At 38.5% G+C, this 16,589-nt stretch overlaps 1 protein-coding gene across 1 annotated transcript in view; it reads right to left on the bottom strand.

The window, feature by feature from the left end:
* The window catches only part of Sptlc2 (serine palmitoyltransferase long chain base subunit 2), a 73,060-nt gene that overhangs the window by 22,128 nt on the left and 34,343 nt on the right, over window positions 1-16,589 (bottom strand). Inside the window, exons 6-9 of the mRNA XM_048449310.3 lie at window positions 12,132-12,225; window positions 7,657-7,762; window positions 6,396-6,615; window positions 2,271-2,397 (exon numbers count right to left, since the gene is read on the bottom strand). Coding sequence (XP_048305267.1) covers window positions 2,271-2,397; window positions 6,396-6,615; window positions 7,657-7,762; window positions 12,132-12,225 — 547 coding nt within the window. The remainder of the gene's footprint in view (window positions 1-2,270; window positions 2,398-6,395; window positions 6,616-7,656; window positions 7,763-12,131; window positions 12,226-16,589) is intronic.

Genomic DNA, 16,589 nt, shown 5'->3' with positions numbered 1-16,589 from the left:
GTTTTCTTTCTGTAAAGTGACTTCTGGAATCATTGTAAAAGCTTCCTGTTACATGTACTTTTGGAGTTTACTTTATCTCTGACTTGGTCATACTGGTAGCATTCAACTACACAAGCAATGTACTGTATAGAAAGCACTATATTATTTTACATCCAAGTGCAGTTCTGAAATTTTTTTTTAAATCTCTTAGTTGATTTTTCTAAATATTTTACTTTAATAAAAAGATATTGGAGCTAAAATCCACCACAGAATATGGTCAGTGATGCATGAAGGACAAGCTAGCTTTCCAAGTGTCTGGTGGACTTTTCGGAACTTCCTAGGCTCTCATTTTTTTCACCTACCAGCCTGTCATAACTTGAATTTTTCAAATGACACTTTACAATATACACTCTTCCCACTTGTGCAAGCACTGAGGTCAACAGGCCTTAGTGTGGCATTTCCTTTTACTGTAAAGACTGCCTTTGCACTGAGGCTCCTGCATCTTCATGGGAATTTCTACATGCCACAAGGTATGCTGAAACAGACAGGTGCCAAGTCTTCTGAGGAAGGGCCGAAATATGATGCATTTGCTCTCCACAGCTTCCTCCTCCTCAGACTAATGCCCAGCTGACATCAGCTCTGGTGGTGTGCAAGGAAGGCTCATGATAGTATGCTTAGATTCAACTAAATCACTTAAAAGTTTCATTACCACAGCAAGCATGGCAAGCCTTCCAATGGTCAGTGAAGAGGCTGACAGATGATCCCTGTCCCCACTCATCTCAGTCCTCTAGCACTGGAACCTTCTAAGCTGATCCCAGTCCCAGACACTGTGAAGCACAATTAATAAACCTTTTTCTTTCTTGCTTGCTTTTTTTTTTAAAGATTTATTAATTATGTATTCTGTCTGCATGTCTGCTACAGGCCAGAAGAGGACACCAGATCTCATTACAGATGGTTGTGAGACACCATGTGGTTACTGGGAATTGAACTCAGGACCTCTGGAAGAGCAGTCAGTGCTCTTAACCTCTCAGCCATCTCTCCAGCCCATAAACCTTTTTCTTGAACAGACAAATTCATAAAACTGAAGCTGACAACATTATTTCCAAAAGTCTCTCCATAGAGATAACAGGATCACAAATATAGAATCAGTTTTGACTTTAGAAAAGTCTTAGTCAAAACCAGCTATTCTACTTAACTGTTTCCAATGCAGGCTCTAGCCCATCTAGAGCTATACATCATAGTACCATGTATTAGAGTAGAGAAACCACGGCTGAGGATGTGAAATCTGCCAGAGCCACAATGCCTCAGAAACAGCACGAGAGCAAGTTAAATTAAGTTGCTGTCATACTGCTAGTAGAAAAACATTTTTACTTTTATTTGTTTTTGTTTATGAGCTAGGCCTCAAAATATTTAGCTGAGGATGACCTTGGACAATTAATTTTCTTGTTTCCACCTCCCAAGTGCCAGGATTACAGACTTGTGTCACATGTCCCACCCCTGAAAAGACTTTTAAAAGTAAAAACAGCAAAAACAAATTACCCTCCTTTCATAGTAACTGGTCAACACTGCCCTCTGGTGATACAAATTAATAAACCAGACAACATCTTTTATTGCTCATTTCAAATACATTTAAGTAACTGCAGCTCTTTTGAATGCACATCTCATTTGAAAAGGTTTTTTTCTTTTTTAATTTATTTGTTATGCATACAATGTGCTGTTGACCTGTATGCCTACATGTTAGAAGAGGGAACCAGATCTCATTATAAATGGTTGTGAACCACCATGTAGTTGCTGGGAATTGAACTCAGGTCCTCTGGAAGAGCAGCCAGTGCTCTTAACCTGAGCCATCTCTCCAGCCCTCTTAAAAAGGTTTTAAATCAAGGACATTTACTCTGGAAACATGCTACTGATGATGATACACACATTTCCACATAAAAAGATGTGATTAAGAAAGACCCTGAAGGCAAATGTCCTAAATTAAAAGCACTGTAGGACAGCAAGAAAAAGTCTCATCGCATGTAAATCAGGCATGGCAGTGGGGGTGCACACCTCTAACCCCAGCATTTGGGAGGCAGAGGCTGTGAATTCAAGGCAGCCAGAGCTACAAAGAGAGAATAAACAAAAATTCCACAGGAGGGAGCCAGTATAGTTCTCAAGGTGTGTGTCTTTAATACACTTAAAAGGGTCTACGGAAACCAAAGCCCATTGAAAGCCTGACTCCTTATTTAGAAAAAAATCTCAACCAAAAGAACACAGTTGGCTGCTAAGTTTTTACTAAGCCAAAGACCTACCAAGGCTGGTGCCATCCTGCCCCATGATGCACTTCATGGAGGTGATGATCTGCTCCATCACAGGTGGGGACATCGACGTGGCATACACAGCACTGTGAGAATGTGTGCGCAGGTAGTCTATCAGTGCCTGTGGAAGCAGAGGCAGATATTTAGAGGCAGGTCCTGAGCACACAGTATGCAAGCACCTTCCTTCTAGGTGCTATTGGACTCTTTCATTCAAAAGCCTGCAATAGGACGCTAAACAGAGATTCAAGGTCAACTAACACCATCAGAGCTCACAACTGGCCAACAAAGATGTCAGACACAGCAAAGTCTTGGGTTTTGGTTTTCAAATTCATTTTTAAAGGATCACTCTAAAGTCAAAGAACATATCATTTAATGTTATGAATTAAGAGCGCAAAATTGCTTTTTGAGGTATAATAATTTACTTCTAAGTGTCATTTGTGTCTCATCCTATACATTTACAGACCATCTTTATATTCCTAAATAACAATTTTCCTGGGCTCGGAGTGCGTCATTCAGTGGTGTAGAAACACTAGGCAGGTGTGAGGTTCCTCAGTTCAATCTGTAGTATTCCGCCCCTCCCAATATTCTTTGGAAGGAGATTCACAAATTGATACATAAATTGGTAGAACTTCATTATGTCTTTCATTAGAATATTACCACTGAGTAAAATACATTTTAATCATCCTCGTCAGGATGATTAAAAAAAAACACAACTGATTTTATATCAGTTTCAATTGCTTTCCTGTACCTTTTACTATCATTTAAGTCTTTAATTAAGGCTTATTTTATGTATGTGAGGTTTTTGCCTGCACATGTGTATGTGTATGTGTGAGAAGCCTATACATTCTGAACCCAGATCCTCTCCAAGAACAACAGGTACTCTCAGCTGCTAAGCCACTCCCTAGATTCTCATTTAAATCTTTTGTTTTATTTTGTTTTGTTTTTTCAAGACACAGTTTCTCTGTGTAGCCCTAACTGTCCTGGAATTCAATCTGTATAACAGGCTGGCCTCAAACTCAAGAGATCACTCTGTTTCTGCCTCCTAAATGCTGGGATTAAAGTCATGCACCTCCACCACACAGATTAAATCTTTAAAAATAAAATATGCACAAGAATCTGTTGTGTGATGGCACATGCCTATCACCCTAATCTCTGGACGATGAGGCAGGAGGATTGCAAGTCTAAGGCTAATCTGGGCTACAAAGTGAGACAATGTCTTAAGTAAAGAGGGATGATCAGTAGCATATACTAAAACCAAATAAATAGTAAAATAGTCTGCTGCTTCTAAAACTCTCAAAATTGTACCTCAAAGCACAAATATGTCATATCAATTCTTAAATGATACCCTATATGATTTATTATCTTTAATTCATAGCAATATATATTTACCAGTTAACTTCTAAAGTAAGCTTTGTCTCATTAGCAACTGAAAATGGGTCTTTCTAATGGCAATCAATTATCGATGTCTTTATTTTGTCACCAATGTCCAATCTGGAGTGGACAGATATTTGTTTAAGCCTTCCCAGGAAAAGTCATACAACTTTTAGAGGTATGTACAACTCTACCAGAATTTACCTGAACAACTCCAAGTTGTTAGACTGAGGCCAATGGCTAGTAAGAATAGAAGTGTATTTTGTGAGGACTATGGATAATGCCTGCAAAAATATACCATGCACAATCCAAGCTGAAGTGTTCACAAGTATTACGCAACGCTTCGTACAGTAAATGGCTTTTCTACACACACTTCACCTCACAGTAAGAGTGGCACAGACACCTAAACAGAAGAGAGCACTGACACCAGTGGTCAGGAGGCAGAGGCAGGCGGCTCCCTGAGGAGTAAGAAGTCCACAGTGTAAGTTCCAGGACAGCAGGGCTACAGAGAAAAACCCCGTCTTGAAAAAACAAAAACAAACAAATAAGGTGGTCACACATTTTCCTGACTTAAAGCCTTCCACAAGTTCTTGATCAGATCACCCTACAAAGTCTACCTAAGGTTCTGCTTCTGGGCTGACCTGACTGGTCTAATTCATTCTATCCACCTGTAGGTATTGAACAATGTGATGCTATAGAAGAACAGAACCTGGCATTAGGTCAGATTCCTCTCTACTGTGTGGCTTCTTATAACACCATCTTTCATGCAAATAGGTCCATAACTTCTGGGTCCATCCCACTCATCAGAATTTCCAGTGTTTCCTCTGATCACCTAACTCTGGCGAACACAAAGCGTACAAGTAAATGTGTCAGAACCTATGCAGCCCATAATCCAATTGAGAAAACTGTACTATGAAATCTACTATGATGTAGGTCTCCTGACGAGGTTTCATGAAACTTTCTGAATTGAGTGAAACTTAATGTGATCATCAAGAGGAGATCTGGCTGATACCACATGCCTTCAAAACAAAGCATTTCTTACAGATAAACAAGCTATTTTCAATGAATACACAGACTTCTTGCTTCCTGCTTGTTTGTTTGTGCTGCTATTAGCACCACATATCCTTCCAAGGTCATTTTGTTTATGACCTGGGGTGGCACAAGGACCCTCAGGTTCCTGGTCTATGCTGCACTGCTGTCTGAACCAAACCCCCAGTAGTTTCCATGTTCCTTCAAAAAATATTTAGTTTCTATTAGCACGAGTCTAGTGAACAACCATCAATCACAGAAAATTAAACTAAATCTGTTTTCCTATGGATGCTTCTGTGGGTTGTTGGAGTTTTGTTACAAAACTTCAGGTTCCTCTAGCTACGATTTTATGTTAACTTTTAAAAAAGATTAATAAAAAATATCCTTGTCTTTGTTACTGTTGTGAGTTAATGCTGAACATGTGTCTGTTGGAAGCAGAGGCAAATATAGTTCCCTCTCTTGTCAGACAAGGTGGTAGCCTTGGGCTTTCCCATTAGGGTAGGGCAAGCTCTGGTTAAGGACGATAGCCACACTGCATACACTGAGAATGACTGTTCTTTAAGGCTCTAGTTTAGTTTTAAGAAGACATTCAGAACATTTATGAGCATTTACTAGTGTGATGCTTGGCATACATTTCTTAATGGCATTACAACAAGTTTTTCTTTTTTCTGTCCGAGAGTCAAACTGAGGTCAGAATACATGCCAGGCCAGTTCTTTACTACTGAACTACAGGCCTGACCCAAGTTCTTCTTTAAGTCATAGCTTTATGGAAATATAAGCCACATTCCACCAGAGTCACCTCTGTAAAGTGTACAATTCAATGGATTTTAGCATAGTCAGAGTGGTGCAGCCCTTACCATTACCTAATTTTAGAACATTTTCATAACCCAACAAGGCAACATCATATCCATCAAAAATTACTTTCCATTTCCCCATCTCCTTAACCCATGGCAACTACTAATCTACATTCTGTTTCCATACCTATTCTAGATAAACAAACACACACGCACACAAAAGAAAAGAAAACCAACATAAAATATGGCCTTTTGTGACTGACTTAGGTTAACATGTTCACAAAGTACATCTGTGCTGCAGCACAGGCACACGTCATTTTAAGCCAGTATCACATTACAAATCCCCCCTCCATTTACTTTTACTGATAAGAAAACCAAAAAGTCGAAAATGCTTTCCCCTAGGTCTTACAGGGTAAAAACACATTCAAATGCAGACAGTGTCCATCATTTTGTATGGATTCTTAACTGCCTTACAGCTCATACATAATTTTAAAGTTGAATAGATGCTTTACAGTGTATTACAGCTAACAAAACCATCTCTTTTTGTTTGTGCGTTCCGATCTTCCATTTTTGTTGATTCCTGTGACAACCCTTTGAAAGTGTGAGCACAACTCAAACCCAACAGAAGACTGTGGCAAACAGGAAGCACCACTGTGCGCTCTCTTACAAAAGAGTGTTCTATCTCTCAGACCAGAATGTAGGGTAGAAAGAAGCTCCAATGAGCACACAACAAACAATGAACAGAACCAGCCTTCAGCCCAGCAAGCAACATCAGAGCCACTCCCCAGGCTGAAGTAGGAAGTCCACCAGCAATAGAACATGAGCCACAGCCCATTCAGGAGCCCCACAGGACCCACCAACTAGACAGTTTCCAAATCAACAGCCTTTCTTGATCTCTAATCGGCCATCTAAAGGCATGCTTTACCTTCTTGCCTCCAATGTATCCTCCAGAAGCACCGAAGCTCTTTGTGAACGTTCCCATCATAACATCTACATCCTCGGGATCCAGGCCAAAGTAGTCTACCACACCTCGCCCTGAAGGACCAAGGGCCCCAATGCTGTGTGCCTCATCCAGATACAAGTACGCCTTGTACTTCTTCTTGAGAGCAATCACTTCAGGAAGGCGAACAATAGACCCTTCCATGCTGGCAAAACAGGGTTAAAAAAAACACAAACACTGAGACTTTTTAACTCTTAAAATTAGCAACTGGCCACTTTATTTTTAATGTTTTGAGGTTATTGCTTTTCAAAATAAATCTGAAAGTTCCACCTCTGGTTTAAAACCAAGTTATGCGGTACACTGACTGGGCAGGAAACAGGAGGCTGACTTCTCAAAAGTAAGTTCCGCACTGTAACTGATTTTATTTCAAAACAGAAAGAATTAAAGTTACAGCAGATTATTTCTATTTGCTTTTGTGGGGCTAGGGATTAAAGCTGGGGCCTTGCATATGCTAAGAAAGCATTTTACCACTGGGCCACATCCCCCCCACAAGAGTCTAAAACTTGCAATTACAAGTAACATTAGACTTTGGATTCATTGTACATGCCTTGAGTTCCTGCCCAGGGACTCCTTCAGTGGACTGTGGCCTAGGATATGTCTTTTTTATCAAAGTTGTTTTTGGTCATGCTCTGTATCACAGCAATAGAAATCTAAGATAGGTTGTCCAAATTAACAAAAGAAAAAAATCTTAAAATTAAAATACAACCTGGTATGGGGGCATATGCATGTAAATCCCAGCACCCAAGAGGCAGAGGCAGAAGCAGAATTAGGAGTTTAAGGTCAGTGTGGGCCACATGAGACCATCTCTCATAAAATAACAAAAAGTAATGTATTTTTAGTTATTTTGAAGTTAGTTTTTGTTGCTGGAGATTGAACCCAGGTTCTCGTGTATGCTAGAGCATAGCCACTGTGGTAGAGTGCTGGAGTTACAGGTATGTACCAACACTTCTAGCTTTGTCATTTGTTTTTGATAAATTACAATCTTTTATACATAAGCTTTCATAAAAAGTTGAAAAATAACTTTGATAGAAGAAGGATCTGAAAGCTGTGTACCATACAGACTTAAAGACCTTTGGGCTTAGTGCCTCCTGTTCTCAGGTATTTTTAACAAGTCATGAGCACTGTCTCCTTAGTTACATGACTTTACAGGCCGAGATCATAGGTAAGCGCAGTAGAGCAAGAGTACCTATATATGCCTTCCACAAGGATTAGGATTTTCTTCCAGGGCCTTCTTGTCCGAGGCTGACCATAAACAATGGCATCTTTCAAAAGCTTCTCCAAGCTTTGCATATCTATGGCACAAAGAAAGAATTCAGTCCCCAAGTGCTTTTTTTCTAACAGTAACAGAAAAATGAGAATATACATTTCTTATTTAGAAGTGTCTCAGATAGCAAAGGATATTAGCATAATTAAAGCTGAACAGAAAAGATGTTGATATTGCTTCATTAACTGACATCTAAATGTGACAAATGTTCAAAGCAATCAACAAAATTAAATGACTGGTAATTGATTGCTTTAGATGGTTAGATAGAAAATCTCTGCCTTTGAATTAGCTTTTCTGTATTTTTAAAATCAAACTTCATCTTTAAGTGATTCATTCAGAAATAAATCTATAAAGACAAAACAAGAGTATGTAAATCACCCCAAATATATGTTTCTTCTAAAAAGCAAATATGTATGGACCTAGAGAGACTGCTCAAGGTTTTAAAGCACTTGTTGCTCTTGGAGAGGACCCAGGTTTGAGTCCTAGTATCCACAGGGTATTCATAACCACCCACACGTCCAATTCCAGGGGATCCAATGCCCTCTTCTGACCTCTGTGAGTACCAAGCAAGCATGTACATGCAGGCAAAACACTCATACATAAAACAAAATAAATATATCTTTAAAAATAAAAAGTAAACATGGAGAACAAACTTCAAAGTGCATGATCTATTTTCTTTTACCCAGGATGCATTCAATAGCTGCTTATTAAACAACTGGTTAAAAATATGCCAGTCTGGGACATGCATGAGTCTAAGCTTAAGTCAGCTTGGCACTCTGGTGTGGGAGGCCCTTCTGCATATGTGCTGCTTTTATTGGTCAATGAATAAAGAAGCTGTTTTGGGCCTACGCAGGACAGAATAGAGCTAGATGGAGAAAACTAAACTGAATGCTGGGAGAAAGAAGGTGGAGTCAGAGGAAAGGCTTGAGCTGCTAGGTGGAACCTTGCCGGTAGGCCACAAACCTCATAATAAAATATAATGGAAATGGGTCGATTTTAGATGTAAGAGCTAGCTAGCATGCTTAAGTGACTGGCCAAGAGGTAATTTAAATAATACAGTTTCTGAGTGATTATTTCGGGTCTGAGTAGCCTTCTACAAGAGCACTCAGCTGAGATTGTCCCACGCTCACTCCATCAGCTGCATTGCTGAAAGACAGCATATTTGAGGCCATCATTAATTAGGACCATAGTTTTCCTCTCAAATGCTTTGAACTCCAATGTCTCCATCTCTATAGACTTTATACTTAAAATATTTGTTTTGAATGACATTTAAAAAAATTCTCCCTAAAATCTAAGCAACATTAAATATGAGGAATATGTCATGCAAGTGAGAGGCCCTACACTATACACTTTAATTCTGTGTTCTTTACTGCTTATCACTGAAAGAAAGGGTCAAAATTGCATGACTTTGCCTTTCTTATAATTGAACTTTGATAGGAAAGGGAAATAATGTGATAAAAACACACAGCAGGATGAGCAAAGGTCATGACTGTGCCACACCTTTCAGTGTTTGCAGCACAGCAATCAGCATACTGCTTGTCAGCCCAGAGCAGGAGACAAGTAAGGTGTGCTCACTGTAGCTGTTTCCTATGTTTATATACAGAAAGGAGACAGAAAGGAAACAATGGTTCAACATTTCAGACAAAAGGAAGATCATAGGAAAAAGAAACTGAATGTGGCAGTGCATGGCTGCAATCCTAGCAAACAGGAGGTTGAAAAGGAGAATCCTTGTAAAGTCAAAGACAGTCTAGGACAGACGCTAAGTTCCAGGCTAGCCAGGGCTACATAATAAGACCCTGTCTCAAAAAGCAAGCAAGCAACAACAGTGGGAAAGGTCTACAAACTTTAGACAAAGGGAACTATCTATAGCAAGAATGCTTGGGCAGATTACATACTTAGGAAAACTATTTCCATCTCTCTTCCATCATAGACCATGTAAATTAAAGTTTAAATATGCCAAAAAACTCCTAAAGGAAAATGTGAGAGAACAGACCCCCTTTACCGAAAAAGCATTAAATACAACCTGAAAGTCAAAAAATTTTTTTGACAAGTCAAAATAACAAGACATTTAAATAAAAATAGCGTGACATAAAAGGACAATACAAAGAGCTCCTAAAATCAATGAGAAGATATTAGCTTGAGATTGAATGGATTATCAAGAAATAGCTACAAATACAATAGTTGTATAAAAAACCCGCTCTATACCTAAAAAAATAAAATAAAACCCCAAATACTGTGCCCTTATTAGGTTCAGAAAGATTTAAAATGATACATAATAGACCATGTTGGCCAGTGGGTACAAGTGGCCAATGTCACATTTGTTATTTGGAAAGGTATTAAAAATATACCCGCTGAGTGGTGGTGGTGCATGCCTTTAATCCAAATCCCAGCACTCAAGAGGCAGGTGGATCTCTGTGAGTTCGAGGCCAGCCTGGTCTACGGAGCGAGTTCCAGGACAGGCTCCACAGCTACACAGAGAAACCCTCTCTTGAAACCCCCCCCCAAAAAGCACACCCTACACCCTTTTCTACGGGCACTCTGAGGGTGCTCAACACTAATCAGATGATCATGAAAGTATGTCAGCACAGTGCTGCTTTTAGTTAAAAGTCCAAATAGGATTTGGTGTATCTGGACCCATCACATTTAAGCATAGGGAAGAGTCACAGGTATGGACAAGAAGGGTGCAATATTTATGGTTAAAAGTTTCACAACAACAATGAAAAAGTCTCAATCACATACAAAACACTTCCAATCTCACTGTAGAACATTTTACTTAAGATAAAAAGAAAAAAGAAAATAAAAAATAAGTTATTGCCATCCAATCCTTCCTTCCAGAGATACAGACCTAATATTTATATATTATTCTACAATTTCATCTGCATACATACATTTTGGCAAGAGATGATATTTTAAATACAGCTGGATCATCTTTCTCCCTATATGTATTTTAAATTATGAAAATACAATTTTTATAAGTTTTTAAATAAACTTTTTAAGATTATGATTTGTGCCCTTTAATTTTTTAAAACTATGATTTATGAATTTTAAAAACTGCACAAATGTATATCCACTTAGGGAACAAGTTTTAGTTTGACGACACCATTCCCTACCATCTTTGTTTATTACTGTACAGAACATTTGTCTGTTCTTTTTTTCCTTGAACATGTGTATATATGTATGTATGTGTGTGGTATATGTATATAAACTTATGCATAAACATACATGTGCAGATACACATGCACATATAGGTATTTGCAGAGGCGAGAGGTTGATGCCAAGTGTCTTCCTCAATCATACTCCACCTTATTTAAGACATGGTCTCTCCTGAACTTCTAGTTCAGCAATTGAACTAGACTGGCTAGCCCCAAAGATCTTGCTCTCTCCATCTCCCAGTGCTGAGATTATAGGCATGAGGTGCCACGCCCATCTTTTTACAACAGTGCTAGGGATCAGAACTCAGGTTTTCACACCCATGTGGCAGACACCTTATAGAATGAGCCATCTCCCCAAATACTCTCTATTGTACCTTTAAACAAATTTAAGATTCATTTTTATTTTTAAATATGAGTGCTTATATCTGCATGAGTGCAAATATCTGTAGAGGTCAGAAGAGGATGTCAAATCCCCTCGATCTGGAGTGCAGCCTTAAATGGGTACTGGGAACCAAACTCAGATCCTCTGTAAAAGTTGTGCACATTCTTTAAGCACTGAGCTATCTTTCCAGCACCAAACTTTGTAAGTGTGTGTGTCTTGTGCCTGTGTGTGATGAGAGATGAGGAAGGCTCACACCACAGCACAAATGTAGAGCAAGAAAACAACTTTTGGAGTCAGTTCTCTTTTACACGGGTGGGATCCAGGGATTGAACTCACATCACACAGCTTGTGTGTGTGAAGCTAACTCTTTACCTGCTGGTCCCAGTCATTGTATTGTATTTAGTTGCTTGCTTAACTATTCACATCTCTTCACTAATCTTATTTACTCCTCCTAGTATCATGACAAGACATGCTATGTATCCAGCAAATGTATCTGAACAGAGATTTACTAACAAGGAAAGGAGAGATGGAAAAACCTAAAAGTCATATCAAGGGAAGGCAGTAAAAATTGCAAAAAGGAATCCCATCACCATATGTTCTATTCATTCATAGATGGATAGACAGATATTGAGATACACACACATATTCAAGCTGACCTCAAATGAAAAATGCTCCCAAGTGCTAGGTTTACAATCACGTGCCACCATATTCTGCTTTTATTTCATTAAAGAAAGTGCCTTTTGAAAAGACTGGACCAGAAGAACACTTTAAATCTTCTACTTCAGCTGCCTTTACTTCCTACTACTATCATAACTTTGTCATCACCAGACAGTAAAGCCAATGGCAAGCCTAGAATAACTCACTGTTGTGTTTGAAGATTCGAATGGTTGCTCCCGACAGCCTGGCTCCTAGAACCAGTGATGCATGGTTCAGTTCATCACTCAGAATCAGACAACCCTGCCAAGTCACAAGCACAGGAAGGTAAGACACTAACAAATGTCGCTGATAACAGTTTTCAAAGATGCTTTAGAAGTACATGCAGAATCCCAGCCTACATGCAATAGTTTCTTAATCCTGTCAATTTAAATATCCAATACAGAGCAACATGTTCTTAGCTACACCTAAAATCTAGCAGTCTTTAAAAGGTTCTGATATCTATGATTTGAGAGCATTTTGATGTATCTATCATTTTGTGAGAAATGGCAGCTGTAGAAATAGTTCTTTTCCCTTCACTATTAACAAATCTCAGTTCAGGGAAGAACCCATTTATAAACTCCAAAAATCACATAGTATGAAGGCTGGGATCTAGCCTCTTAAAGTCCCCAAATATACTTTAACACATAAATGAAGGAGAGAAAAAAGCCTGACATTCTTGGTGGCTTATTTCTTACCCTTCCGTCTCTCATAGGATCCTGCTAAAACAAAAAAAAACAAAACAAAAACAAGTTTTTGTCTTTCAAAATTGGCCTCAACAGGGGCTGAGAGTATAAGGCTCAGTGGTAGAGAACATTTGCCTGGCATGTACAAGGCCCTGGGTTGGATCCTTGACATTATAACAAACAAACAGATGAATGAGTAAATAAATAAGCAAATTTTCATATGAAAATCATCTCAAAATACACTAATGGCCCAAACAAAAACAACTTAAGCAATAAAAAATTATATTCATAGCTGGGAATAGAGATGCATGCCTTTAATTCCAACACTCAGGAGGCAGAGGCAGACCTGTCTCTGAGTTTGAGGCCATCCTGGTCTACATAGTAAGATCCAGGACAGCTAGGGCTACACAGAAAAACTTTGTCTCAAAAAACCTAGAAAAATAAAAACATAAAAAGGTACTAATGTTGGGTTATTACACAAATAATAAGATATTCAGGAGTCCATACTGATATAGAGGAGAAGCAACAACTCTTCCACAAAACTCTACGAATAAATAAAGAAGGAATGAGAAAATTCACTCTAAGAATACCAAAGCAATTGACTGTCACTGGCAATGCATAGTCACACTAAAATTAGTGTATGAGAGTTTAAAAAAAAAATACCAGTTACATAGTCCCAAAGTTTCTCTATCATGGTAATTGGTAATTACAAAGAGAATAGTAAGAAGTTACAGTAGAAAGTCTTGTTTGATATCTTAACCAAGGAGCCACATTTATTATATCGCTAGTAACATACACTGGCACCATGTATCTTATGCAACAGCCTGAGGTCAATGTCACTTCTGTAGTCTCCTTCTCCATAACATATGCCATCAGTTGATCACTCAAGCTGAGAGATGTTATACAAAATAAGGGACAGCCAGCACATGGGAGTCAGGAAGCACACTGGAAAAGACTAGGAGCTACAGCTAAATGAAGATGGCGCCTCAATGGAAGCCAGGGGTAGAGACTGGAAATGATTAACTGCAGATATGAACTAGGTTTTGCATTCGTCAGTGTACTGTGTTAACCTCTGAGCTTTGGGAGATGCTGCACTGGAAAGATGCTATAAAGGGAAGCTGGGTGAAGGTCATGGAGGGACTCCATGTCCTCTGCAGCTCTTCTCTGAGTCTAATTGAAATCACTGGGAGAAGAGCGGTAGGACTGCTCTTTTGCAAGTCTGTACTTAGCTTGTAAGGCTCTAGTCTAGTGGACTTTAAAAGCATTCTCCCAATTCCCTTCTCTTTCCAGATAATTTATTTTTCAGGCAAAATTTGCAAAATTGTTTTTCAGACCTTTTAGTTAACATTTTTTAGGTTATCAATCTGACTTTTTTTCTTGTAGTCTACTGTGAGGTTCTAGTATATAATTGGTTCAAAAATAAAATGAATATGAAATATTAGGAGGTGACATCTAAGTGCATATGCAGTTTGTTAAGAGATTTTAAGACATTATTTTGTTATAACACATGAAATAGGTATTATATCACCTTCAATTTACAAAGGAAAATCATTCTTATCTAAGCACAGGCACAAGAGACTCAACACAAAACTCCACATTTAGATCATGTGTCCTACCAGCCTTTAAGATGAACAATCAAGCAACTTAGAGAGATTCAGGATCGAATTAAAAGAATTACCATCCTTAAGAGATCAAGCAATAGTTACTACAATTTCAAATACGATTTGGAAGACTAATCTGGAAGGTAGCTCCTTTCATGTTAGTACAGGAGAAATCTAAGTCTAAATGATGATTTACTAGCGTTCATGAGTATATGGGAAGATGCAAAGTGAAGTCACTTAACCTTCTAGTGTCAAAACCCTAAGAAAATCCAGATCAGAATTTCAGGTTTATGCTGCCAAAACACATTGTAACCAATGGAGAGAACACACTCTATGTCTTTAAAAGAACTTGTCCATGCCGTAGGAGCTGCTGAACACACTGTATCCTAAGACTTCCTTCTTATTCTTTAAGTCCACAGAATGTACAAAGAAGTCGTTTCTTTCATTCCTGCCTCCTCTCTTATTATCCTGATGCATCTAGTTAGAGTTGGCCGTTGTGTTTATTTCTCAGAGAACCAGCTTCAGTTCACTGCTTCCCTGAAATTCACTGATTCTGTATCAGTTGCTATTGTCTATTTCCTGTTTACTTAGTTGGGCATAGTTTGCTCTTATTCTGAAATTTTAATTTTTGATTTATCTTATGTGTGTGAGAATTTGGTCCACATGTATGTATCTGTACCACAGGCATGCCTGCTGCCTGCGGAGTCAGTCAGTTGAGTACATTAGACCCCTGGAACTGGAGTCAGGAGTTGATGTGGGAAACCATGTAAGTGCTGGGAGTCAAACAGAAGCCAGCAAGTACTCTTAACCACTGAACCCTCTCTAGCCCTCTTTCTATGATTTCTTAAGATAGAAAAGCTTTTCTTTCTTTCCTTTTCCCCCTGAAAACAGCATTTAAAATAAACTAAGTATGTAACTCAGGAGGAAGGCACATATACTCAAGTACATTTAGTGTTACATAGTCTACATGTATAGTGCTTTATTGATTTGTGATGTTACATTTCATTGACCTTTTTTATTTTGCCTTGTTTTTTAGTTTTGATTTAACTCAAAATCTGTGTGATTTGATTAAACTGTACTGTGGCCAAAGAACATACTTTAATAATTTTAGTATTTTCAAACATATTAAAGCTTACTTAAACCCCAAAGTACAATGTACTTATTCTGGTAAATACTCTGCTGTTGTTGGGAAGTGTTTGGTAGGCGTCTAGAAGGTTAGTAAGCTGAAACTGTTTTGCCAGTGTTCTGTACCCATGCTGATTCTTGTTGATACTATTCTCTGTTGGTACTCATTGCTAACGACTAACTGTAGCTCTGTTTCTCTACCCTCCAGTGAGTTTCACCAGCTTCTGCTTCAGCTTCCTAACACATCTTGATTAAACAACTCTTTTGCATTATAGCATATTCTTCATCTTTACAATATTCCTTGGTATGAAATCTACAACTTTTTCATCTTTTTTTTTTCCCCTTGAAGGTGAAAGATCAAACCAGGACCATGTACATGCTAAGCAAGCATTCAACCACTAAGCTATATCCCAGACATTATTTATTTCTGACACAGCCCCCACTTTGAGATGTTGATCTCAAATCCCTCTTGCTTCAGCCCCCCCCCAAGTGGCAAGGACAGTAGGTACATGCTACTGTGCTATCTTCTTCTTCTTACTTTTAATGCTCCTATCTTTGCATTTCAAATAGGTTCATTTAATATTAGGAAATTCAATAGTTTGATCTCATCTGAGAAGGTCTGTGTACTTCAATGTACAAACAAACCAGTTACATTTCTGTGATATCAATACAACTGGGTTTAAATCTCTTGCATTGCAATTTGTTTACTGTTTGTTCCATCTGTTCCTTAGAGAATCAGTTATAGCTGAATTAGAGTCACACTAACTATTTACAAAGGAAACCTTGAGGACCAGTAAAGTAATGTGACATGTTCACAGTCATGGATAAGTTTGACCGTGTAATCAACAGACGAGCAAAACCCAAGTCCGAGGCAATCCACTGTGTCTATCAATGTGCCTAAACATTCATGCTAAGATGTAAAACAAACAAAGGAGAAAACAACCTCAAGGGTTGAGCTGACAGTGCTGGGTAGCAACATTTAGAAAGCATTTTACCTTTCCTTACTTTAGCTGTAACAAGTTCAACTACAGAATGGACATGCAGAGATACAGGCACACACATTACATTTACATAAAATTTACCTATATATCAAGGTAAATGCATTTTCTTTCTGTTTGTTTTTTGTTTTGTTTCGTTTTTTTTTTCAAGATAAGGTTTCTCTGTAGCTTTGGAGCCTGTCCTGGAACTCACTCTGTAGACCAGGCTGGCCTTGAAC

This window comes from Myodes glareolus, chromosome 11, assembly GCF_982192425.1.
Source record: "Myodes glareolus chromosome 11, mMyoGla1.1, whole genome shotgun sequence".
In the NCBI taxonomy this organism is placed as follows: domain Eukaryota; kingdom Metazoa; phylum Chordata; class Mammalia; order Rodentia; family Cricetidae; genus Myodes; species Myodes glareolus.
Note: the sequence above shows the minus strand (reverse complement) of the source record. Positions and strands in the feature narration are given on the sequence as shown.